Consider the following 25,046-nt stretch of genomic DNA (forward strand, 5'->3'; position numbering starts at 1 on the left):
CCCGCCGCCGCCGTGTTTGGTCCCTGCGCTTGGGTGCTGCCTTGTGCCCCGCGCTGCGCGGGCCCCCGCCGTGCCAACGCGAATAAATCGCTGCGTTCCCGCTGAATTCCTGCGGGAAGTTGCGCGGGTGCTGGCGCAGCGCCCTTGCAGGGGGCACTGCCTGCCCCGTGCATGGGCTCCTGCCTGCCAGCGCGTGAAGAGCGTGCACACGCGCGTGTGTATTGCACGTACTTGTGTACGTGTGTAACTTGCTTCTTGGGGATAAAGGCTCTCCCTCTAGATAGGGTATCTTTGGGCTGTGTTCCCTTCTCTTTAAAGTGGGAATAATGGTTACAGGCTTCCCAGGTGTGCTGGGGGGGAATTCACTGATAGCTGGGAAGTGGCTGGGTAAAAAAAGTCTTTTTTTCAAAAAAATTATATATATGTGTGTGTGTGTGTGTGTGTGTGTTTATATATATATAAATAATTGTAAGGAGAGCCATCTCTTTTTCCTTTTATTATTTTTTGTGTATTCTCACGTAATGATAGTGTTTGGTGTCTGAAAATGCTTATGTTTGTTTSTTTGTTTTTTAAACCAAAAYGGGCTTTTCTGTTTTCTTTTGCAAATGTGATACAGAACACAGCTGTAAAATTAAGTATTGTCAAAAGCTTTACCTGCCTTATGTGAACACAAGTGGTGAGGGAGAAGGGGTGGCAGGGTTAACAGCCTTTGCTGTGTGTGGGTAATGTTACACTTTTTTTTTTTATTATTTTTCTCTTCTAAAAAGATGGAAGACTGTTTAGCCAAAAAAATAGAAATCACCGTTTCAGAAGCAGAAAAACGGACTGGGAGAAATGCCGTGAACATGCAAGAAACCTATACTGCTTACCTCATCGAGACCAGGTGGGTGATGAGAACTTGCCTTTTTTGTAGGGTTGGATGYGTCTTTCCAAGCGCATTCTCACTCCTCCCCTCATAAAAATATTCAGGTGCTGTTGATGAGAAGATTTAGTTGGTTTATGATTTGTAATGTGAGGTCAATCTACACTGGATGATCTTTTCTTGTGAAAACTTGGCATATGGTCTCCAGCTAAGTACTAATGCTAGYATTGCATAGTCAAATACCATAACTCTGTGTTTGGAGCTAGGAGGAAAAACATGTGCATGAAAGATGTTGGTTATTTCTTGGATGTGCATTGGGTAAATTCATATGTGCAGATATGAGGTTGTATGTGGAGGCTGCCTATCAGAGGTCGTGTGTTGTGGTCTAAAGTAGTGGTTAGGTTTGATATCACAAGAAAGAAATCTCATGATTGATGTAATGTGGACAAAATTTACTGTTCTAGTAGTATTTGAAGCATACGTGATGCCTAGATCAAGCAAAACTCTGTGTAGGTGTTTTAGGGTTAGAGTTAACTAACTGTTTGCTTCTTTCTAACTGGCTTAAATTTTCCCTGGAGAATTTGTTGCTTTCAGTTTCCTTCCATTTCTGTTAACAAATTTAGTATTACAAGTACAGCAAACACACTTGCTACCCGAGAGCCAACTTGCAGTTTTAAGTGTTGAGTAGTGAACAAAACTTTAAAATCTCTCTTGCAAGGAGGCTTTTTAAACTCTGATTGTGTGAAATCCTGTTAAATTACTGTTATTCCTGCTATGTAGGATCATGTTACTCAGCTGAAGCAAGAAGTTCCTAATCAGTCTTTATTAGGAGTTTTGTGTCTCATGTTTTTACGTCAGCAGTTTTAACTTCTGGGCCTTGTCTCAGGATCGGTSGGCTGTGCAGATGGAGCTGAAACAAAGCAATTACTTTTTTTTTTTTTTTAAGTATAGCATTTTGTAATGCTCTGAAGCATTAAATTATAATGCTATCACATGTCTTCTAGTTACTAGTTAAAGGCCTCTTAACTTGTTAAATCAATTAAGTGACACACTAGTAATCATTTCAGAGTGCCTGTGCTGCAGACCTACTGGGGTRTGTTTATTTTATTTTGTTAAACTTCCAGAGTAAAACCCTTTATAAGTACAGTGTGTTTTTCCAAATACTGTAACTCTTTAAAAGCTGCTGAGATAYCTTTTTAAAAATTCTTTTACAGTTTAACGATACTAAAGATCGCATCTCCTTACACACAAGTAGTGCTATATTTTTTTCTTGTGTTAGTGTTTCTCAATGAGAAGAGAGGAGTGGTTTGTGTCTAGCTGCAATGTAAAGCATACTCTGAGGATATCTGTACATAGCCCCAAAACATGCTGTCTGCATCTCCTCTCTCAATCATCCTTCTATTACTTTAAACTCACTCCTCTGGTCTTTTCCAGTGGTTCTCTCATAGTGGCACAGTATTTTGCTGCCCAGATTTCCTTCTTCCATTAAGACTTACTTAATTCTGTGGTCAGTGAATACCAAGACCAATTATATGTTTGTCAGAGAACTATTGAAAATGTGGATTTGTCACATCTYTGGTAAAATGGATTCTGTATACCTTTTGCTGAGAAGGCAAAATTTCTTGTGTAAGTATAATTGCTGGCTATTAAATGTGCTTCCTGCTGTGCCTGTAGCTGTAGGTGGGCTTCACAGCAATTTGTCTGTGGGTAATAGGATATGTTGTAGCTAAAGAACGAAACTCAATTTATAGTAATATAAAAGGAAGACCACTTAATAATAGTTGCATTACACTTAYGTGAACTGGGGTTTCACTGTTACTGCTATCTAGGATTTAGTTACAAGTTAAGTTGAAGAATTGCATGCAATTTGGTGAATAAAAGACACAAGAGGGATGCAATTACAACCACCATATATTTGTTATAGAACAGGAGCTCAGCACCTAAACTTTGAACATGTTGGTTTCATCAGCCTTGATCAAATTGTGTTTTCAAAATGCAAGCGATAGTGTTGCTTCTTTTTCAAAATTGAAAAGATTTTTTTTAGTGTTCTGTCATTTCCATGCAGCTTCTTTGTTCGCTTACTTTTCCTCATCTTTTTTGTGATTGTTATACCTTGACTTAATTTCTTTCTTTGAGACAAAACAAACTTCACTCCTGTAGACCGCAGGGCTTCAGCAAGTTCCAGGGTCACACTTCCTGAAAGCATCTCCTTTATTCTTGGTTTACACCTTTCTGCATTAGTTTAGTACATTTTTGTGGTGAGCTATTTCCTTTCAATTAGTCTTGAAGTCAGTTTGTTTCACAGCTTCCGTTATACTGTGCTGATGTTTAAAAATAACTTAGTCGGCTCTTACATTCTGCCTGTGAGAACAGATGAATGTTTCCACCTCTTCATGTGTGAAACGGCATTAAGGCAAATACTTTAATTTTAAGAACTCGTATGTAACTAAATATTCCTTCTTGAGATGTTGGTGCTCAGCAGACCACTTGCATTTAAGGAAAAAGGCAGCTATCCAGCACTTCACTTGAATTCAAGTGTTGCTTGTTTTTAGAAATTCAGGCAGCTGTGTCTCATACAAAACTCTACTTGAAACTACAGGAAGAACTGAGATGATATAAAACCCAGAATTTGGCTCCTGGTCTTGTGCCCTTCATTTTTCCTGAGAGGGCTGAAAGCTAATCAGAATGCAGAACATTTGTGGAGTTCCATGCTGACGAGCTGCAATTGCTTTTAATTATAGGCGGTGCTGGGATGCCTTTTTTTCTTCCCTATTTTCCTTTAAAGTAAACAATTTGTTTTGTAGTACTAGGACACTTCCATTGAGTTAACTCTTGTGAGTGTGTTTTGGTTTTTGTTTTTCTAAAGSCATGTTAAAAAGGAAAAAGTAGCACACCTGGGCTGCATGGTGGTGGACTACTTAATAGCAAGATTGCTGGTTTCCACTCTTACTAGTCTGTACTTCCTTTAGCTGTATTTTGGCAGGGTGGCTGACTGCATTTGCTTGCCACTTCCCCAGGATGGCTGGGGAGGCTTCTAATCTTACTTTTGATTTCAGTGCTTGGGAAGTTTTCCACTAGTTGGATTAGGACCTGAGGAAGAGGTACCTGCTTCTCCTTTAAGACTTCTGGTCCTCCATTCAAAGTGTAAGGAGCTCTAAGGAAAGCTTCTGAGAGAAATAAACCTGGAATCAGCAGCCTGCCAGGTCTCAGTTCAGTGGTGCTAATGCTGCACTGTGATACTTCAGGAGCAGTCTTGAAAACCTTTGCTAAGCTTCCTTCAGGTTTGTTTTCCTAGCCTCATGTTCCATGTTAAGCTCTTAGCCTAGGTGTGCGTTCCTGGGGAGGAGCACGGAATGAGTGCGCACAGAGGTGTGCGGTCTTCTAATAACACAGCAAAATGCAGTTTTTGGTCTTTGAGAGCCAGGAAGCCTTATCTACCAAASGAGATTTTAGGAAAAAAGAAAGGAAAAATCTGTGGGTTTGGTGTGAACTATCAATGAGGGAGAGGCAGGAGATGAAAGAAGAGGGAAGTCTGTAAAGGCTGCTTTTCTGCTGATTTTTACTTAATTTATATTTTATTATGAATCATCAGCCTGACCAGTAAATTTTAGGTTAAAATATCGAACTGTTCAGCTGAGACAGTATTTCTCTACCTTTCCCTCCCTTCAAAAAATCATCAGTCTGAAAAATCTTCTAACAAGAAAGCTGCCTCTTTGTCATACAGCTTGCCAGGTAACTTTTGGTAACTTATAAAARGTTTATAGTTGTTGTTTTTTATTCTTATGTTTTGTTCAGAGCCTAAATATGGAGACCTTTTTCTGGGTAGCTAGTAGAAAATGTTGCCCAGCCCCCTTAAAATATATTCCTCTACATATGTRGAGAGTGAACCTTGTCCGCTTTAGGTGAATGAAAGTATCACTTGTCGTACGCTGGAAAGTCAAAGGCTGAAGGCTAACTTATTGCTTCTGCAATTGAAGAAGTGATTGCTTTTATAAAGAAATAAAGCCAGTGTACTTCTTCCTCCTTCAATATTTTGCAGCCATTCCTCTCTTTATTGCGTTAAGAATTGTTTAATGGCTCATTTAATATAATTAGTTTTAAATGGCAAATGGGAAGAGGTTAAGTAGATGGACTAAAGTTTTCACATTGGCACTTTGAATTAAGGTAAATGAATGTGGCTTTTGGAGTAACATAATCTTCTAATCAGTAATGATAACATCAGTTATGAAGGTAAAAGCTGAAGGTTTCAATTTTGTCTTCTAATTTTTTTTTTCAGGCAGATTGGTTCATTCAATGAATAAMGTGCATTGTTAAAACTCTGCTTAGAGGGGAAACGCATGGTTTTCCTGTCTCAAGACTGTACAAGTATTATATTGTGTTTTTTAAAACCAAAACAAATTGAGAAGTTTGAGTGAATGTCAACAAGTGATTATAATCTTAATTGAAACTGGTCTGCAGCACTTGCATTTAATGGTGGAGTTCAGAATGTGCTCTAAAAAATTAGATGGTAATGAAGGTATTAAGTGTAATGAGTACCTTTGTGGATTCCTACTTCCTTTCTGGAACGGGGTTCCTGGGGAGAAGTGTTCCTGTAACTGGTGGTATTTTATGGTCTCGTAATGTAATCTCACGAAAAGACATCTCCACCTGGTTAAAGAAATGATTTCTCTCATCTTGCTTGCCTGTCCCAAGTCAATCCATTCTGTGTCAACCTCTTGTTACCGTGTTTAAAAGGCAGTCGTGTGAATGCTGGCTTGTATCGCCTTTGTTGAGGGCGATGCGGTGCTTTCCCACTACGGCATTGCAATGGACTTGCTGTTCTTTTCTTTTACCCGGCTTGGCAGTGTTATGCAGTCTAGAAAGCAGAATCTAATTGTTTTTTGCTTTATCAAAGCCTGGGTGGGAGGGGGACAGAAGTAGGTATGCCCTCRCAGGAGCAAAGAATTTTAAACTAAAGATTATTCATTTTAAAAGACATCTTAAGCAGTTTATTTGAATCAGTTATCTGGAGTATAAAAAGCATAACTGCTTTATTGGACATTACATTGGCTTTTTTTTTCCCCTCCTCTGATTGTTAAAACTGAAGTTTCATGGCCTGTTGAAAAAATGAGTAGAGCGGATGGTGCCGGCGGCAGGGAATTCCCAGCGTGCGGGGAAGGAGCAGAGTGCCGTGACTGCGTGGGAGGCTCTCGCTCAGGTGCAGCTATCTGGCTGCAGCTCTCTGCAGGGGGAAGTTAGGCAAAGAGGAACCACAAAACTTCATCCAGAGACTTCTCTGGATGAGTATCTGTATTTTGCAGTCAGTCTTCTGCCATTCACTTGTTTTCTGTTTCTCTTAACTGCTTTTCACTCAAAGCAATAACTGTGTTATACAGTGGTAGAAATCAAAAAGACAATACAAACTTTTAAGGCAGTAAGAGTAAATGTATTTTAGAATAAAAGAAATATAATTTGAGAAGAAATAATGGTAGACTTAATACAGTGTGTTAATGGCACTGTATCAGGTACTACCTATTTTAAAAAAAYACACAAACTATACAATCAGGTTTGGTCTTCAGGGTTCTTTAGTAATTTAAGTTGCAACTTTCTCTTTAGATTGTAAGGTGAAGTTAGTATTTCCCTCGTGAAAGTTTTGAAGCTCGATTAACTCTTAAGTTCCAGGCGGTTTAACGTACCTGAATCTACCCGATTGGAGCAAGTTGATAGTAGGTCTTAGCCTGTGTCAAGCTTCTTTGCAGTTTTTTCGGTGTAGGTAGTAGGGAAGTTGTGGTGATAGGTGTGAACCGCGCTGGTGGTCTGCTCCCTTCCTTCTCCGGTTCTTGAAGCATCTCCTGAATGTAATATCTTCATATAACAGGACRTCTGTGTTTTTGTTGTGTGATGGAAGTTGGTTCTTCTGATATATAGCTAGGTGCCCTCAAAAAACTGGTCCTTTCCTGCTGGAGCACCACACTCCTAGATGCCCTCTTTAAAATTTTGAGTCCCGATTAATTTTCTACCCCCACCTCCCACCTTGTGTGAGTCGGCTGAGATGTTACTGCTCTTTGGGGGTTTTCTTCTCGGCTTTGGTTTAATAAGTGACATGTACTTGTTAATTCTAGCAAATATACAGTTAAATGCACAATTAAGGCTTCAGATGAGCTTTCTTTGCTGCTTCTAGTTCATAGTGAACTCTGCCAAAGAGTCACGAAGTGTTAAAAGCCTGACAGAAGGCTACTGTAATGCAAGTTAGAAGGCTGTGGTCTATTACGGTGACAGCTTACTGATACTAGCTGGCCTGGACCACCGTAAGCACTAAATGGACTGCTACGCTACTAAGATACATGATGATCTTATTGGTGCCTTCCTTCAATATTTGTAGGATGCAATGGGAACCTGAAAGACGAGTGTGTTTCTCTTCTTAACCTGTAGTTTATACTACAGAAGTAGAGGCCATATGGTTCATCAACAAGACCTCAATCCGTGAAGTCACTTTTAATTTTATAAATATATTCTTTATCTTATTGGTCTCATTTTTTTTCCTCTTTGTAACAAAGTAATGTTTTCTATATCTTTTCCACACTTACGGTATTAGAAATAATGACACTTTTTACATGATAATGTGACTGTCCTGACTGCAGGGATTGAAGTTTTAAGAAAAACACTGATGAAGTTCTCCATGGGAAAGCTGATACAGCAGAATGGGTGGATTAAGGCAGTCCAAACTATGGAAGACAGACTCCCAAACTTAATGCTACTTATTTGCRTTACTCTTACGTATTTGGTGTGTGTTATATTAAGGCCACTTACAAATGCGTACTACCAAAATTCTGAATAGTTCTTTTCTGAATAAGTGCCCTTGAAAAGGGAAGTAGGAATGTCTGGACCAGGTATTTCCTTGAAAGATATTCCTGTGCGGTCTTGTCTGTGATGATCTCATTCGTATCATGGGGGCTTGCAAGATTGTTCAGAAAGTGATAAATGTAAAATCCGACTTGCACTGGATCAGGAACTGATTGGGTTACAGGCAGAAGAGAAAACTCATGCTGTAAGTGCACACAAAGTTGAAATGAAACAGCCAAATGAACATTTCTGAAGAGCTAGTATTATAGAGGCAAAAAACTGTATTTGAAGTTGCCTATGACAGTATAAACCTGTAGAATAAGTTAGTGGAGATGGAAAATAATTGCAGTCAGCAGTATTTTTTTCCATAAGGGCTTGTATTGACAAGAATAAAAGTAAGAATCACTTTTAAAAAAAATAAAGTGCTTAGAGTTTAGCTTTGGTGGTAACTTGTTAGACTTCTGTAACTCTGCAGGGTATCTGGGACATGTTAGGCTGCGATAAATGATCAGTAGCATATGTACACTTAGCCTGTCCCTTAGTTGTGAGGCAGTGCAGAGAGTCTTAAACTTCAGTTARAACTTAGAGTAAAGCTGCTTTTACAGAAAAATCTAAGCTAGAGAAAAGTGTGCTTCTCAGCACGCTTGGTACAGCACCTGTACCAATCCCAGGATTGCATTTTTCTGTGGCCAGGAAATGTTATGCATAGGAATGACAAAGCTATTTGATAGAAGTGGACAGATGCATCCCACAGATTCTTGCTTCCTCTCTTCCTTATCTAAAAAAACATCCATTATGTTACAGAGAACTCTCTGTTCTAGATCTCTAATGCTCCTGCCTTCAAAGTAAGGGTGGCTGYGGCCTGCTTCATTTTGGGCAATGTGTCCACCTAGCTCTGGGCGAGTCTCCAGGGTTTTCTTGCTGGGGCAGCAGCACCTGTGTCTGCCCTGAAGGTGAGTCCCCGTGGGATGTGCCTGGGTTCTCATGGGGATTCAGGACTGTTTCCTTTTCTCTGTAATCACATGGGCTTATGGACTATGTCCTCAGACAAGGTCCACATGGATGTTTATGATGGCAGTCTTGCTTAAGTGTCAGTAATAACCCATGCAGACGTAGTACTCTTGAAAATCATGTTGCAAGTCAGTTGAACTAACTGGTAGCTGCTGAAGTTGAAGGTAGAAGTATCTCAGAGATTCATTTAATGAGAGAGAGTGTCTTGAATGGCCAGACTATTTAAAAAATCTGCTGGGAGTTTCTCCTTTAGGAGAATCAGGTGTATGCCTTCAGCTTTCAACAAAGCAACTAATCTTCTGAGGCATAGTAGCTTAATTCCTTGGATCTGTGTTAAATTTACCTCCAGCTTGGTGGTAATGTGATCACGAGATACGCACTYTTAACTGAAGTGTTCTTGAAATGTTTAAATTATGAAACATTCATGTAAAGAGGAATGTTGTGCTGCCTGCCAGAGCAGGGGCTAAGCTAAGTGTACCCTCTTCAAAACAAACCATGGTTGCAGCTGCACCTTTGTTTAGCCTTAATAGAGACGAGTTCTTGCGGTAAGTTTGCAGTGTAACTTAGTGACTGTCAGCAGTTTGCTGGTCTCTTTTACTTAAGTCAGTCTCAAACAGTTTTGATCTCCAGCGGTTTGTGCTGAATCTGTATCAATGTATCCTTTTTCTCTCTCTCTCTCTCTCTTGTAAAATTTTCTCCTGCAACTTCAGTCACCTGGAATAATTGTTGTTTTCTCAAAGCGGCTGTAGATATCCGGGAAAAGTTGTGCATTAATCAGTTTAAAAGATTCTGATGAGGTAACTCTATATTATATTACTTTAACCTCAAGATATAACCACACTCTTTTTTTTAGTTTRAACAAGAGAATATAGCAAGGTTGTTCCTTTCTAATGACAGATCGGATCTTGATGGCATAGATGATAAAGCCTTCTTGTATTTTGTTTAAATGTATTAAATATATGGGGATACTCAAAGGCAAGGTTTTTTGGTTTTCAGTAAGACTGTTAGAAATCCAGCCTTGTAATTTAACAGCTTAAAAACTCAAATAATGTGCATATCATTTGGACATCTTAAATTATAATAACTTTCTGGAGTGAAGTTCAAGAACTCTGTAGCCTGAATTCTATTGAAAGAAATCACCCAGTGTACTGTGCTGCGGAGTATTGTGTAAGTGTTTGTAGTTTATAACGGACTGTGTCTAGTCAGGACAAGAAGGACATGGACACACTGGAGCAAGTTCAGAAAGGGCCTTGAAGATGGCATTGGAGTATTTGTCAAAAGAGGAGAGGCTGTGAGAGCTGAAGCTCTCTCAGCTGAAGCTGAGCCTGGGAAAAACAAGGCCTGGGGTGGGGCGGGGGGAAGTCTTACCAGTGAGCATAAATACCTGATGGGTGGGAGCAAAGAAGAGTGAGCCAGACTTTCCCAGTGATTCCATAAACAGGATGGACACGAACTGAAATAAAGGAAGCTCAATCTAAACAAACTTCTTCATGGTGAGGATGATCAAGTAGTTGAGCAGGTTGCACATAGAGGTTGTAGAGTCACCATCTTTCGAGATATTCAAAACCCAGCTGGACACAGCTCTGAGCAACCTGCTCTATTTGGCCCTGCTTTGAGTAGGGGGGTTGGACTGGGGACCTCCAGAAGTCCCTTCTAACCTCAACTGCTATCAGATGGTCTCATAACATAGTTAATACTATTCCAGGTAGATTTCAGCCAGTGCTTCCTGCACTAARTGATCACTTAATGTGAGAGCTAAGACAGACATAGGTATCATTGGTTTCTTTTTAAGTGCCCCATCTGAAGCCTGTCCCTGTGTGCATATTCTAGTATATGCCAACTGCCAAAAAGTTTTATTGACCTGATGCTCATTTTAGGATATTGCAAAGTACTTATATTGCTCTAAATGTCTTCTCAAAAGACACTCCCCCCGCAAAGTGTTTTATCTTTTTATCCCACAAAATTCCACAATTTCTCCTTTTTACAGTAACACAAGTTCTTTTAATCTCTTTATAGAAGATGTTTGACTTAGTATTCAACAAAACATTCATTTGTATTGCTTCTATTGTACCTGCTTATCCTATCCTAGCTATTTTGTTAGCTTGCACATCCTTGGTCCTTGAATTTAAAACAAAACAAAACAAAAAACCCACTTTGAACAAAAGACTGGAAGTGCTTTGAAATTCACTATGCTTTCTAAAATTCCCTTTTAAAATCTAATACTTTTATGTTTCTAGTTGTTCTAGTTGTTGCATGTGGTATAGTATGTTTTGTGTCTAGACTGTTTTTATTGAATAGTAAGTTCCTTCTTGTAATACTCTGACTCCTTCAGCTGTTCATGAAGTMATGCTGGCTTCTGGCCTAACACTGTTCCAAGAGTAATATGTCTGATCCTGTAGTGATGTGAACTAAACCACTTGTGTAACTATTTACTTGACTGTGACCTAATGTTTGCTTGTGATGGGATGAAAATGCATTGACTTTTTTTCTGTTCCTRGCACATGGAGAAATTTTGAATGTTATCACGCAAAAACTTTAAGGGTTTTTCTTTTTTAAGTTAAGTAGATGGAAGAATATTAGGGTATGAAATTATTTAKGTTTAGTTCAGATAATGGGTAAGTTATGCAGTGATCATCTTTAGACTTGTTACAACTGTACTGATGGTATGAGGGAGAGGAAGGTGGCTTAGTAATACTCAAACTTGTTGTTTTATCTTTCAGAGCTATTGAGTCCCAGAATGAGGGACAGTGTTCCCCAGTGGACTCCTTGTGGCGGCGTTACAGTGAATTTGAATTGTTGAGGAATTACTTGTTAGTAACTTACCCGCATATTGTTGTTCCACCTTTGCCAGAAAAAAGGGTAAGAAAGCTGAGGCTGCAGCTTGCTCTGTATTTTATGTGTTATTTATTTACTATTAACACTCCTGTGTTTAAATAGGCTGACTTTGTTTGGCATAAGCTATCAGCAGATAATATGGATCCAGATTTTGTGGAAAGACGAAGAATTGGTTTGGAAAACTTCTTGTTACGTGTGGCTTCACATCCTGTTCTGTGCCAGGACAACATCTTTTATTCATTTTTAACACAGGTAAAGTGGCATGCTTTCTAAATACATTATTTTTAGTGATTATTTCTTTAAGATAAGTCTCTCTTCGTCTTCCCTCCCAGCGATCTGTAGCTTGTTTTATGCCCAGGAGAAGGATGGACAGCATCAGTAAATACAAGGTGGAAGAGACTGCTCTGTCTAAATGCATCTAATTGCCTACTGCAGTTGTGCTTTTTAGTATACCTATGAGGTTTTTTTYCCTGCCTAGTTGTAAGGCTTCTAAGAGAGAGCTTCTGCCTCTCTGGAGCAGTATTTTGAGAAATTTAATGTGAATTGGTTGAGAAAGCTTTCCTAGTGCTAAACCAGTTAGCACGCTATCCTGCTGGCTGCAGCAAGAGTAATGGCTTTCAATTTGCTTTTGGAATGCAAGGCTTTTACTAGGGACTCCCGAATAGCTAAGTGAGTAGATATGTTTATACTAGTGCAGTGAAGTATGTGGATGAACCAGTATGAATCCTGAAAGCGGTGGTGAAGTGGCTACTATGTGTGAACAGGGTAAATGTTTGTGCACTGTAAACTGAGCAGTCATTGCCCCTATGTTCTTGCTTCTCTTCTAAATGTTAGGGTGGGAGTCATAGTCTTCCCACTGCTTGAGTGAAACTGAACTTTTCTCACTGCCTTATGCCTGCAGTAGGATGCTTATTGTTAGTCCAAGGAAATTTCCTACAGAAGGGATGGCTAACAGGATAAACTTGTTTCCTTCTAGACTAATACCAARATTTGCCTGTGCATTCTTAAAATTGCTGTGCAAAACTTTACACTCTCCGGCCAAGTTTGCTGCCCGTTAACTTACAGCACTCTGGGCTAACTTATGAGAATAATTTCCTTTTGACTATTTAAAAGTTTTAAACCAGTCTTTTATAAATATGTATTAGGAAGCAATTATCTTGATCACTTGGAAACAAGTTAACTAAGWTATTAGAACATTCTGCCTCAAGCTGAGAATGTCCTTGGAGCTGCTGATAGTCTAGCAGTTAATAGATGACAATTACTCCTCTTCCTGGAAAGTAAAACTAATTTTTTAGGCAAAGCTRTGACCCCCTCAGAATGGGGCAGTTGAGCCCACTGACATATGGTGAAGAGGGGAGAGTTTCTGGAGGAGGCTAGTGTGTAAGCAGAACTTAATGATTCTGAGCCTAGATTCCTCAAATGAGATGGGGAGGGTGAGTGAAAYTGAACCCAAGTTTAGTGGAGAATCTGTTCTTCCAGCTCTGATGTGGCTCTGATACAATTGCAAAAGCTGTTGCACTCTAAAAGTCGCTCTAAAAGTACCTTCTTTTCCTGTATTTTTAGGAAGGTGGATGGAAAGAAATGGTGAATGAGACTGGATTTCAGTTAAAGGTAATTACCATAAGTATTTGTCTGGTAACTGCTGTGACACAGAAATACTCTTAACTGTTTGAGGCTATTTACAAAAGGCTCCTTGCGCTTAGAATGAGTAAAAGGCATTATATATGTATGCTTAATAACTACCAAAGCAGTGGTGTGCTTAGTGTGTAATACGTAAGACTTCAGTCCTGTRGCAGATTTGTTAGTCTGTGTGTATATTGGATGCTCAGCCTTGTAGTTCTGCTAATAACGTAGAATTCTGATCTTCATAAGCTTTAAAGCTAATGAACTTGAGCTTGTAGCCGTGCTTTCATATGTTGTCAATTTGGGAAACTACCACTTTAGAGACTGATGCCAAATTTAACTTGGAGAGAGAGAGATAGAAAAGATGCCAAAAAAGATGCAAAGGTGTTTGAGTTGTAGGACTTTTCTACTAAGATAGGGTTGCYGAAAAGGACTAAGCAGGAGTTGGTGCCCCTTCTCTGTTTAAGAGGAACATGTCTTGAAGTAGTGCTATCCACACTGACATGAGTGAGTTGGGGACAAGGTGAACAAGTGGAAAACTTTCAGGAATAAAGATCAAAGATTGCATTTCTATGCMAAAAGAATCTGAGAAGCTGATAGACTGCTGGACTGTCTGGAAATATTACTGCATGGGGAAAAATCGTTGTGCATTGATGCAAGCTATTGTTTCATTGTAACCTGATTGACTCTTACGAAATCACAACTGAAAACTAGTTGGGTTGTAAAGAAAATCCCTTTATTTTGAATAGTGAGAACTGGAAAAAAATCCCTGGTGCCTTTATCCTCAGTGTCCAAAAAGCTAAGATGCTCGATGTTGATAATTTAAGTTGATGTTAATTCTCTCATCATGGTAGAGGATGCATCTTGGTAATACCTGTAATGCAAAAGCATGAAACTGTCCAGCTGACTGCATTTTCTTAGTCCTCATATCTTTATTTTGGTTACACTTAATGAGTTCAAAACGCTTGTATTGTGCTGTGTCTTTAGGAGTACACACTGTGTGAGTGAGAGTCAGCGAAATGCTGAGAATAATTGTCTACCTGAAACCATATTGCAGGTCAARTGTGAGATGAGCTAAGTCCTGTTTTCCTTCTGGATTTGATCATGTGTATGGCTTCCTTTTTACAGTTACTGTTTCCCTGAAGGAAAATAACTTTTGGTAAAATCCCGGGGAAAAGCATCTTCCCATTATGTGACGTCTGAAGTATAAAGCCCTCAGATTGTCTGGTTATTTAGCATTTCACTGGAGGGCAGACCTATATAAACAGTTCATTTCATGACTAAGACTAGAGTCAGACCACTGACTTACGTGCTACTGCTATTTCTCTACTGATCCATTAAGACGGGATGCATCTCTTGTCCCAAAGGGTTTGAACCAGGCTAACTTAACTTTAAACTAGACATTAATGTGGTATAGTTAAGCACATTGCAGTTGAATATTGGAGGGTTTGTTTACTCAGTCAGCTATATCATTAAATCATACCTTTCTTCCTCTACCTCAACACTTAGTTTTATTCTTTAGGTGGTTTGTCTCTTAAACCTTTCCTCTACAAAGGAGAGTTAGTAGTAATTTCCACGTATCCCTCTGTGCACCTAGCAATACCATCATAGATTCARTGTTGGAACTAGACCTTGAGAGGCCTTTTTCTACCATGTTTATAAACCTTTACTCTGCTACTGAGCACAGAGCCAGTTTACCTTAGTTTACTTAAATGATTGTGGGATTATGGTAAAGATTAACTGTCTGAATACTCCTTGATTGTATTTCATTTGGGGAGTTCAATTATAAGATGTTCATGCATATTAGTCTTAAATCAAGTTTAAGGCTGGGCAGACATTTTTCTAACTTCATGACTCTGGTACAAATGCTCAAATGTGGTGCATGGGAGTTACTGTGCCACTAATGGCAAGAAGAAAATAACCTTGCTTAAACTGTTTTGCACTGGCAAAATCTTGATTACTGCCTGACAGTGCCTTTATACTTACTGAAGTCTTCTTTCAGACCACTTGACATGTATTAAAAAAAAAAAAAAGAAAAAAGAGAGAGAGAGAGAGAGAGAGAGAGAGAGAAGCCCCAGAAACATGCTGTCATGTCTGAGGCTGTTGAATTTGTCCCAAGGAACTTAAAAGGCTTTGCCTGCCATTTGAATATACAAAGTCCTGTAAAATAACTATCTGAGGGGTAGGCAGATTCTGGTAATATCAGTGTGACTGTGGCATTTGTTCTGCAAGAGAGTGTGAGAATTACCCGCAGATGGATCTGAACTATCTGTAATTAATGTGCAGGTATAACAACATGTGGAGATAGAGCAGTAAAGGTGCAAGTGTAGACCATGCAACACAAAGCCTGGGGTGGGAGTTGAAGTTACTACGGCATTTTATGTTCTTGTGTGATCTTGATTATGCTTCCCCATGCGGCGTCAGACTTCCCTTTGCAAGATATTCTTAGAGGAAGCCAYGCTTAGCTCTGACACTGAACCTATTTTTCTTCCAGTATCAGTCAGCCTTGGACAGGCAGATTTTATTTACCCACCTATGTGTTTGTGGGCTATTTTTTGTCTTGGTTGCTGGAAGAGGAACAGCTATAGTTAGCAAGCTGCTGTTTTGATACAGGACCGTGTTGGCATAGAAAACTTCCATCAGTAGCTGTCGTTCTAGGTACAAGGATGAAACTGCTCTTCCATGAACTTGCTTGCAAGGCACATGGGACAGTATCTGTGGAGGTGGTTCCAAGGGAAAGGAACTTGCACTGGTGTTCAAAAATGGGTATTTTCTGCTCMGGGCCAGTGCAGTGGGAGGTGGAACAGCCTCAGGCAGCACCTCCGTTCTTGCTCTGAGAGGACATAGTGTTCAGTTAGTTCACTGTAAAATTCAAAATAGCTCTTCAAACTCTGAGATGGCTACAGTGCTGCCCAAAATATTCCTGTGCCACATACTAGCACTAACAGGTACTGCTGAACTAACTTACTGCTAACAGTTATGGCATGAAAGTCGTGCACAGTCCATTAGCTAAAGCAGGGCACTGTGGCAGAGCYTGAACACATCACAAGATGTATTCTTTATTACTCTTTCACTGGAGAGAAAGATGCTTGAGCAAAAGTAAGCTCTTGCCATTTGACCTCTAAGTTGGAGTTTTCATGTGGTGTAGAGGAGACTTCAGTAAGTGCTCTGGGGAAAGATGCTGTGCCTAAGATACCATAAAGAAGTTGTGGTTATTTGGGACTTCTGTGGACTAGTGTGGATTACCTTATTTGCACTGACGTGTTCTTAAGAGTAAGTACCTGTTGCTTAATTTTTAATGTTAAATTAAACTGAAACTTTTGAAAGAGATTCCATACTGCTGTTGCAAACACTGGTTTACCAATGTCTCAAGAAGTAGCTGATTACCTTTCTAATTAGGTATTGAATTTTCTTCTATAAAGACTTAATATATACTATATCTTAGGAAAGAACATTGCATTAAAACAGCTCTATTCTGATATACAAATTATATATTTTCTCTAAAGCAACTCATAAAATAAGAGAACACCATATATGAGAGTTTGATTTCACTGGGGAACTGTTTCTAGTAATAAAGAGCATGTAGAGGTCACTCTACCACTGGTTTTATTTGGTTTGAAAAATATAAAATAGTTTGTCCATATGGTCTTATGTTACCTATTTGCATCATCTCAAAAGAATGTAGGGTTGTGAATCTTAACTCTGTGACTTGTGTAACATTTTAGAAAGAGACTATTTTTGTGCGATTCAGGATTATACTGACTTAATATTAGTGGATGCTAGTTACATCCTAATTCACAAAAATAGCTTAATTTTCTACTTTTTATGTAAAAATATGGCATACAGGGCAGGTAGTGTCAGACTTATTCGGTGTTTGAAGTTTTAATTATGCCGAGAAGGCAAGAGGTTTTTTTTTTTCTAACGGTGCTGCAAGAAGGCTGAGATTTTTGTCATTGGAATTGAATTGCATTAAATTAACAAAGCTTTTTTTCCCCTTTTTTCAGGCAGATTCCAGATTAAAAGCTCTTAATGCAACATTCAGAGTGAAAAACCCAGACAAGTAAGATTCCACATCCTTCATCCCTCCCTTTCCCCTTTTCAGTTACAATTATAACATCAGATGACAGAATATTCTATCTCCTTAGAATAAATTCAGAAAAGAAAAATGATCTTTCTGCACTTTAAACCTTAACACAAATCCAGTAAGGAGATAGTGTGAAGAGACTTGAATCTTTTTTTCTTGGAGGAGCAGGAAACCTTCAGAAAAATGCCATCACTTAATGCAAAATGAGTCTTTCCTTTTAGCTAGATTATGAAGGGAAGAAAAACCAATACAAAAATAACCTCTTAACATTTGTTTGCAAAGAAACCTTTCCAAATGTGAACAGAATGCAGATTGATAGAAGGYCTTTCCAAAAAATCTGCTAGTGTGCAATTCTGGATGCACGCACCCTGATGTTGCAGTTCATAGCTCTCTTCAAGCTGCCAATTTTCACAGATGCTTTTGGAAATCCTGAGGTCAGTTCAGCTCTGTTACAGCTTAAGAAGCTCTGAGATGAGCACTAGGGCAATCTGCTGGATTAAAAAAAACAGCAGAAGTGTAAGGGTGTGCAGTAGGAGGCTCATCACCTCCTAGGTGACGTAAGGAGGGCAAAATAGCAGCCAGTTCCTGCTTCTGCAATAGTTAAACATTTGCATGCAGGAGTGGCTTCAAGAGAGGTTGCTGTTTCCCATGTATAGCAACATAGAAAGACATGGGAAGTGCCCTGCTGGGTTCATCTGTTGTCCTATAGTGGCAACAGGAGATGCTATTTAGGGAGAGCACGTGTGTGACTGCTTTCTTTTGTCCATTCCCTGRTACTTTCCCGGCATCCCTGGATGTTGTATTAAGGATGTTAGAGGGCACATACGTTCCTGATCCTGTTAGTATCTGTTTATAGACTTACTGTGAATTGGCCTCATCCCCCTTTTTTTTGAAGCTGCTGACAGTGTCTGCTGTTCCAGCCTTCTTGGGCAGCAAGAGGGCTTGTTGCTAGAGAGAATTGCAAAAGATAACCTCAGTGAATAAGATAAAAAGACAACAATTCTATTGGTATCTACAGGTGAAACTCCCCTTTGTTTGGATGCTTCATCCTTTATCTTCYTCCTAGTCTGTGAGTAGTAGGAGTTAACTTTTCTTGCTTTCAGGGCAGAAAGACTCTGCCAGCTSTCTGCATGTAGGCATGGATGGGAAAGACTGGTTAAGGCTGAGATACCGTTATCTTTTGAAGCGATGAGGTAACTTAATGTTTGGGAAAAGAAAGCTGTTGTGATAAGTGGCTCRGTAAATAACGCAGAAAGACTTAATACAAGGCAAATATGAAGAAGGAGTTGTAACAAAAACAATGTCTGAGTATTTAACTTGCACTTGACAATACTTGAGAGATATGGTACATCTTCCTACCGTATTCTGGCAGCTACGTAGCTTTTAAATAGAACTTTTGGTTTCAGTGGCAAGGTGTATTTTATAAATTGTTTAATAACTCATGAGCATAATTTGTGTTTATGTCAGGAAGGCCTTTTGGTATAGTGTGCGTGGGTCCGACASGAGGAAGAGCACTTTGCTGTGCCTAGCGTGCTCCTGCTTGGGGGGGGGCCTGCCTTGACTCTAATGTCTTTCCTCTCTGCTTCAGCTTGGGTGCTTGTATGACTGGGTAGGAAGCGGGCTCGGCAAGCTAATCTTGCTGAACCCAAGCAAACCAAAAAAAAAAAAAAATCACTGCTGTGTGGAGTGTGGACTCCTAGGTAAACTTAGTTCCCTGAACCGGGAAGGCTTGGAGTGCTGCARTCCTCACTCCAGACTAACTTGCACTGGTGTGCAGCTGTACCTTTTAAACAATGTTAGGGACTTCAGACAGTGGAAATGATGCTATTCTAGTAGTTCAAAATTTAGCCTGGAAACTAAACCTCTTCCTTTGGGATACAATTAATCTCTTTCCTGATGGAATTACATGGTAACAAAAGTGTTGCATTCAGGTACTTAGTTAAATCTGTAGTCAAGCACCTACTGGCCTCTTCGATTCCATCTCGTGCCACCCATCCTCTTGTTCTCCATCTGTATTTTGAATCAGAACAGTAGCCTTCTTCCTAGTGAAAAGTTCCTTTAGAAAACACKAAACCCCTTTCTAAGGCAAAATTAAAAACAAAACTTTACTTTTCTGTCTGGTTGCTCCTAGAAGTGGCTTGTTCTTTTTAGAGCAGTTCTATTCTTGTGATATGTTCTCCTACAAAACAGGGAAAATAGCACTGTCCTCCTGACTCTAGGGCTGAGTAAAATGTACAGTCACTTCTTTTGAAATGCTATCTTCTGAAAATGAAAGTCGTCTTTGCTATTATCATAAAAAATATTTCCAGAAGAAACTTGGCAGTGTCCGTACAGAAATCTCACTTAATCTGTTCTTCATTTGCATTTGAAGTTCTGCTAAATAGCTCAYACTTCTTAAACATCTAGACTGTTGGTAATGTTGCAGAACCATTGCAACTGAGGGAGAAGAACTGGGCTTGTTTCAGTAATTAGAGTGCCAAAACTGTGTTTTGCCTCACAGTTTCTACTTTTTTGGTGCTTTGGAAAGCAAACATCCCTCTCCGAACTCAATTTGGAAAATCATTTCATAATTGATTATTTTTCTTACCWGAGCATTCAATAGGACTTGAGCAGATACTTGAAGTAAACCTTTGATCTGTTATACTACCAGTCTCTTACAATACATTTTTTTAGAAAAACTCCCCTTTTAAAAAAATTCTCAGCCTTCTTCTTCACCAAAATTTAGGAAGAAAAAGTGGTGTCACTTTTGTTTTTGCTTTTCTGAGACAATAAAATGAAGACAACTTGGTTCTAAAGTGATCTTTGGAGGAGGAGGAATTGGCATGGACAAAGATAGCGTCCTGGACTTGAGCAGCGGTATGAAAATTTTTGGTTTCTGAAGCTTGCCTTCAGGGAGTAAGGCATTCCTAAAAGCTTTCTTGCCACAAAACAGGATAAATAAAACTTTTCATTATAAATTTCTGGAGTGGAAAGGGGAGTCTTCCTGAACTGAAGGCAGGCTCTTTAATCTTTTGTTTTAAGTTCAATTATTTCAAATATCTTCACTGTTCGTGTATACAGCTGCCTGAAATGCTGCCCTTCTGCATATTTTATAAAGTGTAAACTGAAAAGATTATTCTCTAAACCCCACTGTGCAGATCAATGCCTATATTTTTTTATCATACACTTTCTCTGCTGTCTTTTAATTTTTTTATATACTTTGACCCTGCACATGTCTTACTTTTATAGAAGATACTCCTTGGAGATCAAAAATACTAGAAATAGCAATAAAGTTCCTATTTCCTGAATATGGGCAAGAGAATGTTTTGAGGGAAGACTTCCTGGCAGGGGAAGAACTGTTAAATGACCCCCCCACACACACTGGAATTTCATACTTGATCACCCAAAACGAGTGACCTGAGTTTCTTCCGTAAGACCTCTTGGGTATGAGCTATGAAATACGAAGTCTGACTGTGTGTGGTGGGAGGAGAGAGAAAGCTTGCCTTTTATTTATTTTCCCCTCTCTCTTTTTATGTTTGAATATCAACTTGGAAGACTAACTTTAGTTTTCCATTCCTTAATTCTAGTTGTATCTTCTATTTTTTCAGATCATTGTTTGGTAATTTGGAGAGCCAGAAACAAAATAGCTTTACCTATCTAAGTGAAACATGCCCTTGTGTATCTCATGCCTCCAAGGTTGGTCATGAGTTAGGTGTTTGTGTAATAGATGGCATTTATATGTATGAAAGTGGCTGTTGCTGTGATTTAATCAGTTACCTGTCACTAGCAAAGCTGTGGTAGCCGACTTGGCTTCATAATTAGATGAGCTAAATGCATTAACTGAAACTACCACCAAGACTTAGCTGGGATGGCTGCTGCAATGCCTTTTTCCTTCAGTTGTGGCAGGCCAGCAGTGTATGCGTGATCACTTGCAATAGATTATCTGACTGGTATTTCATTAAGCAGTAGTGATTTGATTGCTTTTAGGTATGCGCTGACTGCCTGTACAGGTATGGGTCTTAGTAAGGTTTCATATGTAACTAGGTAGAATGACTATCTGCTAACTCTTGCTTTTTAAAAATACCAGTAAATTTTTTTTGATTAAAAAAAAAAAACCCGCACRCTTTATTTCTTAAAATTATAGCTCTTGAATTAGTTGGAACCTTCAACATTTGCATGTAAAAAGCTAGTAGTCCTGCAAGTGTTGGATATTTGTTTTAGGAGAGTTAAACTCTGAAGCTGTTTCTTTATGAATCTTCAGCTAATTCCACTTCAACATAATTCAGGCTCCGTATCACTGGCTGTAGTGTCCTAGCTGTACTTGCATTCTGTGAACGCTTGCTTTCATGATGGCTAATGATGTACTATCTGTTTCCTGCTCCCAGGAGATTTACTGAGCTAAAACACTACAGCGATGAACTGCAGTCCATCATATCACACCTTCTGCGAGTCAGAGCTGTAAGTATTTCCCATGTGTGTCGTGACAAATAGTATAATTTATTTATAAGACAGCATTTCTTGTTTAGGCAAGAGAACTGGTACGTATGTCCTAGGATAAGGAAAGCTTTGCCTGAAAGGATCTGTTTTTGAAGTTTGGGGGTGGGGGGTGTCAACATGGTGCAGATTTGGGGAGAAAGAGCTCCAAATATGACAGCGTAGTTTGACAGTGATTGAAGGAGAAAAAGGGTGTGTGTTTAATCTGCATGCTCCCCTAATGGTCACATATCAGAGGGAGGCATTTTAAAGAGGACCAGGAAGTCCAGTTCTCTCTGCTCAGCAGGGAAGTTTCTTTTTGSTGGATGTCTGGGTTGGGAAGGGGCCCAAAAAATAGTTTTATGGTGCCGGCGTATCATACGCTATTTTCCAGAGCTTGCAGTATGAATCGTGCATGTGTCCCAGCACACTTTTTTCTTTTGGCTTGTACTTCAATCTGTAATGAATAATGTTCTTTTTAATGATGAGAACAATTATGTCATGCAATCAAGATATTCTGTGGGTTTAGAATGAAGATTTTAAAAAAAAAAAAAAAAAAAAGCCACAAAAAGGAAATAGGAAATTACAATTCCAGTAATGAGGAGCATGATACTGTTCTTCAGCATGTTCAACAGGGATTTAATTTTTGATGAAACTGTGCTGCAGGGGAGGGTGGTAGTTGATTGCCCTGTTGAGCTGAGGTACTTGTGAGGATTAATCTCTGGTGTTCTAGTAACTGGTAAGTCTCAGTACTCTGTTTATGTGACCTGCAGGGTGATTTGCTTACACTTCCTTTTTACTGCTTTGACAAGCCAGTAACTGTAACTCTTATGCAACTTTGACTTAATTTATTTGTGCATCACAATTACAAGGGTATCATCTGCATTACGAGTCACACTTCAGAATATATATGTAGTCTTTTCTTCTGATGTTACTACCAACACTGTAGTACTGACTGCAGCAGGTACTGACTCTCCAAAAAGCTGAAATATCTGACATATCTAGCTTTAGCAATAAGTTCTGCAATGGATAGCTCATTTCCTTTCCTTCGTTTCAGTGGATGGAAAAATCAGATCACTTGTTGGAATTTTAGTGAAGCTTTCCCTACAGTTCTTGATGGGATGTGTTTTTTGCCATCTTTACATTAAAAAAGCAAGCATGTGTATAGATTTAGCATTATTCAGGTAAAGGAGACTGTCTTTTTATCTGACTATCAAAAACAGTGTTAAGTAAGGTAATTGATTATTTGTAGTCTCCACAGGCATATCCTGTACATGAATGCTTTCAAAGAAATACTTTAAATGTTTTTTTTTCTGTATAGTTTTGCCACAATTGTTAGGTCAGTCTTTTAAAGGTTTTATACTGGTGATTATTTTGTTGTTGGGTTTTTTGTTCGTTTTTAAGACTAATGCATACTTCTGTTTACCGATGTTAAAACATAAGACTTTAGCTTGAGTTCGTATTTGGAGTTTTTATAAATCAATTGCAGTTAATATTGTTGACCAGGAATTAACTTCTCTAAAATGTTTTAGAGGGTAGCAGACCGGCTATAYGGTGTCTATAAAGTCCATGGAAACTATGGAAGAGTATTCAGGTAAGGGTTCATCTAGATTTTAAGAACATATATACAGTGAGAGGAGTGAATGCATTTTGTCTGTTATGTTTTCAAAAGCATAACAGCATGACTGAAATGTGTTTAAACATTTGCCTTGAAAAACTCTTGTATTGCAGTAATGAGCTTCCTACTTTGGATATAATGATCTCTGGATGTGCTGAACTTAGTCTCAACTGGAAGACTTTAGTGTTTGGTGTGTGTGGTGGTGGCTTTTTTGGTGGTGGTGGTGGTTTTCTTTTGTGGTAGTGGCATTTTTAACTGTTTCTTCAGAGTGCAACTTACTGCCTGTTTCATGCAGTTGTCAGTTAAGCATCCAGGTTCTTCTTTAATTAAAAAAAAAAAAAAAGTACTGAAACTGAATGGATATGGTTGATTTTAACTGAATTTGCCAATCATTTTTTGATTTATATGAGTGAATTGCATGCTCGAGTTTTCTATCTCACTGGAGAATTAAAGAATCTAAACTTCTGGTTAAGGGAAACCTCCTGCTTCTACACTCTGTTCAAGTGCTAAATTTAATTCTCTGGGTTAATGGATTGCAGATGTCTTTCTCATTGGGGGTTTTAAAGTGAAATTAGGTATAGTTCTGTAATAACACAAAGACAAACAAATGCCAACATTAGCAGAGTGGAATGTTTATGAGAAAGTGAAGGATGGTATAGATGCATTAGATGTAAATTATGTGAAATGCAAGGGTGTGTGGAGGACCTCTTTTTTTCCTGATTACTGATGTAATACTAATAAATCTCATAAGGTTTCACAGAGCTGAGAACACAATTAAAATTGCTGTGTACATACTTAACTGTCCAGAACAAGTCTCTTGCTAACTTTATTGTAGTTGTGTTTTCTGCTTTATCAGAATGATCTCCCTGATGTGAATAGGGAGATACAGTAATGAGGCAGTTAACTTGATACTTTTCTAATGAATAGAACTAAACAGCAATATACTGTAAAAATAGAAAGCAGACAGCAAAAAATTTCAGAGGAGTTAAAACTCCTGCAAATGTCAAATTTCAACTTCTGGTTTTTGAAAGGAGAGGTTTTTAGGTGAAGTATTGTGAATCTGAACATCTCAATTTCTTCCTGGTGAACAAGTTAGATTCTGTTTTAGAGTTCTTTTTCCTTTTTTTAAAGAAAAAATTAATATTTTAAATACCAATATCTTCCGTTTCTTTCCTGTGCACTTTTTAAAACCTACTTTGAGCCATTTAAACAAGATTCTCCCTGCTCAAAACAACCCCAAAGTGCGTGTGTTTGTGTGGGTGTGTTTAGAGGGTAGGGGCAGCTGTTTGCCAGCGTATTAACTGGCCAGTGCTGCTGCTTAGATGGAGGGAAGCAGTTTGGCTGAGCGCAAATTGGGAGGCAGCTTCCATTCAGGTGTCACCTGGAAAGAAACTGTATACAGGATGCAGCTTATTAACTTTCCTTACCCTTCACATGTGATGTTGTTTCTCATTTGTTTTTCCTACAGCGAGTGGAGCGCAATAGAAAAGGAGATGGGGGACGGGCTGCAGAGTGCTGGCCACCACATGGATGTGTAAGTAGTGACTGAATATCTGATAGTTTGATGCAAGCCAGATGCAGAACTCTCCCTCCTTCCTCTCTCCTCCCCCAGCCCTAAAGTACGTACAAGAAGTGCYCTAAAAAACTTGAGGGTGCGTTGTTTCTAGGTGTACAGCATTTCTGTGATTTGGATGCAGGCGCTCTTTTAGCATCCACGTACTGCATTAAGTAGCTCAAAA

The 25,046-nt window shown here is 39.0% G+C and overlaps 1 protein-coding gene across 1 annotated transcript in view; it reads left to right on the forward strand.

The window, feature by feature from the left end:
- Positions 1 to 56: 56 nt before the first annotated feature.
- SNX4 (sorting nexin 4) overlaps positions 57 to 25,046 on the forward strand; it is a 34,749-nt gene continuing 9,759 nt past the window's right edge. Inside the window, exons 1-9 of the mRNA XM_085310204.1 lie at positions 57 to 235; positions 768 to 883; positions 11,416 to 11,554; positions 11,633 to 11,782; positions 13,094 to 13,141; positions 17,158 to 17,213; positions 21,602 to 21,674; positions 23,222 to 23,283; positions 24,776 to 24,841. Coding sequence (XP_085166330.1) covers positions 768 to 883; positions 11,416 to 11,554; positions 11,633 to 11,782; positions 13,094 to 13,141; positions 17,158 to 17,213; positions 21,602 to 21,674; positions 23,222 to 23,283; positions 24,776 to 24,841 — 710 coding nt within the window. The 5' untranslated portion in view covers positions 57 to 235. The remainder of the gene's footprint in view (positions 236 to 767; positions 884 to 11,415; positions 11,555 to 11,632; positions 11,783 to 13,093; positions 13,142 to 17,157; positions 17,214 to 21,601; positions 21,675 to 23,221; positions 23,284 to 24,775; positions 24,842 to 25,046) is intronic.

Source organism: Rhea americana, unplaced genomic scaffold, assembly GCF_003343005.1.
Source record: "Rhea americana isolate MKP2758 unplaced genomic scaffold, rheAme1 scaffold_313, whole genome shotgun sequence".
In the NCBI taxonomy this organism is placed as follows: domain Eukaryota; kingdom Metazoa; phylum Chordata; class Aves; order Rheiformes; family Rheidae; genus Rhea; species Rhea americana.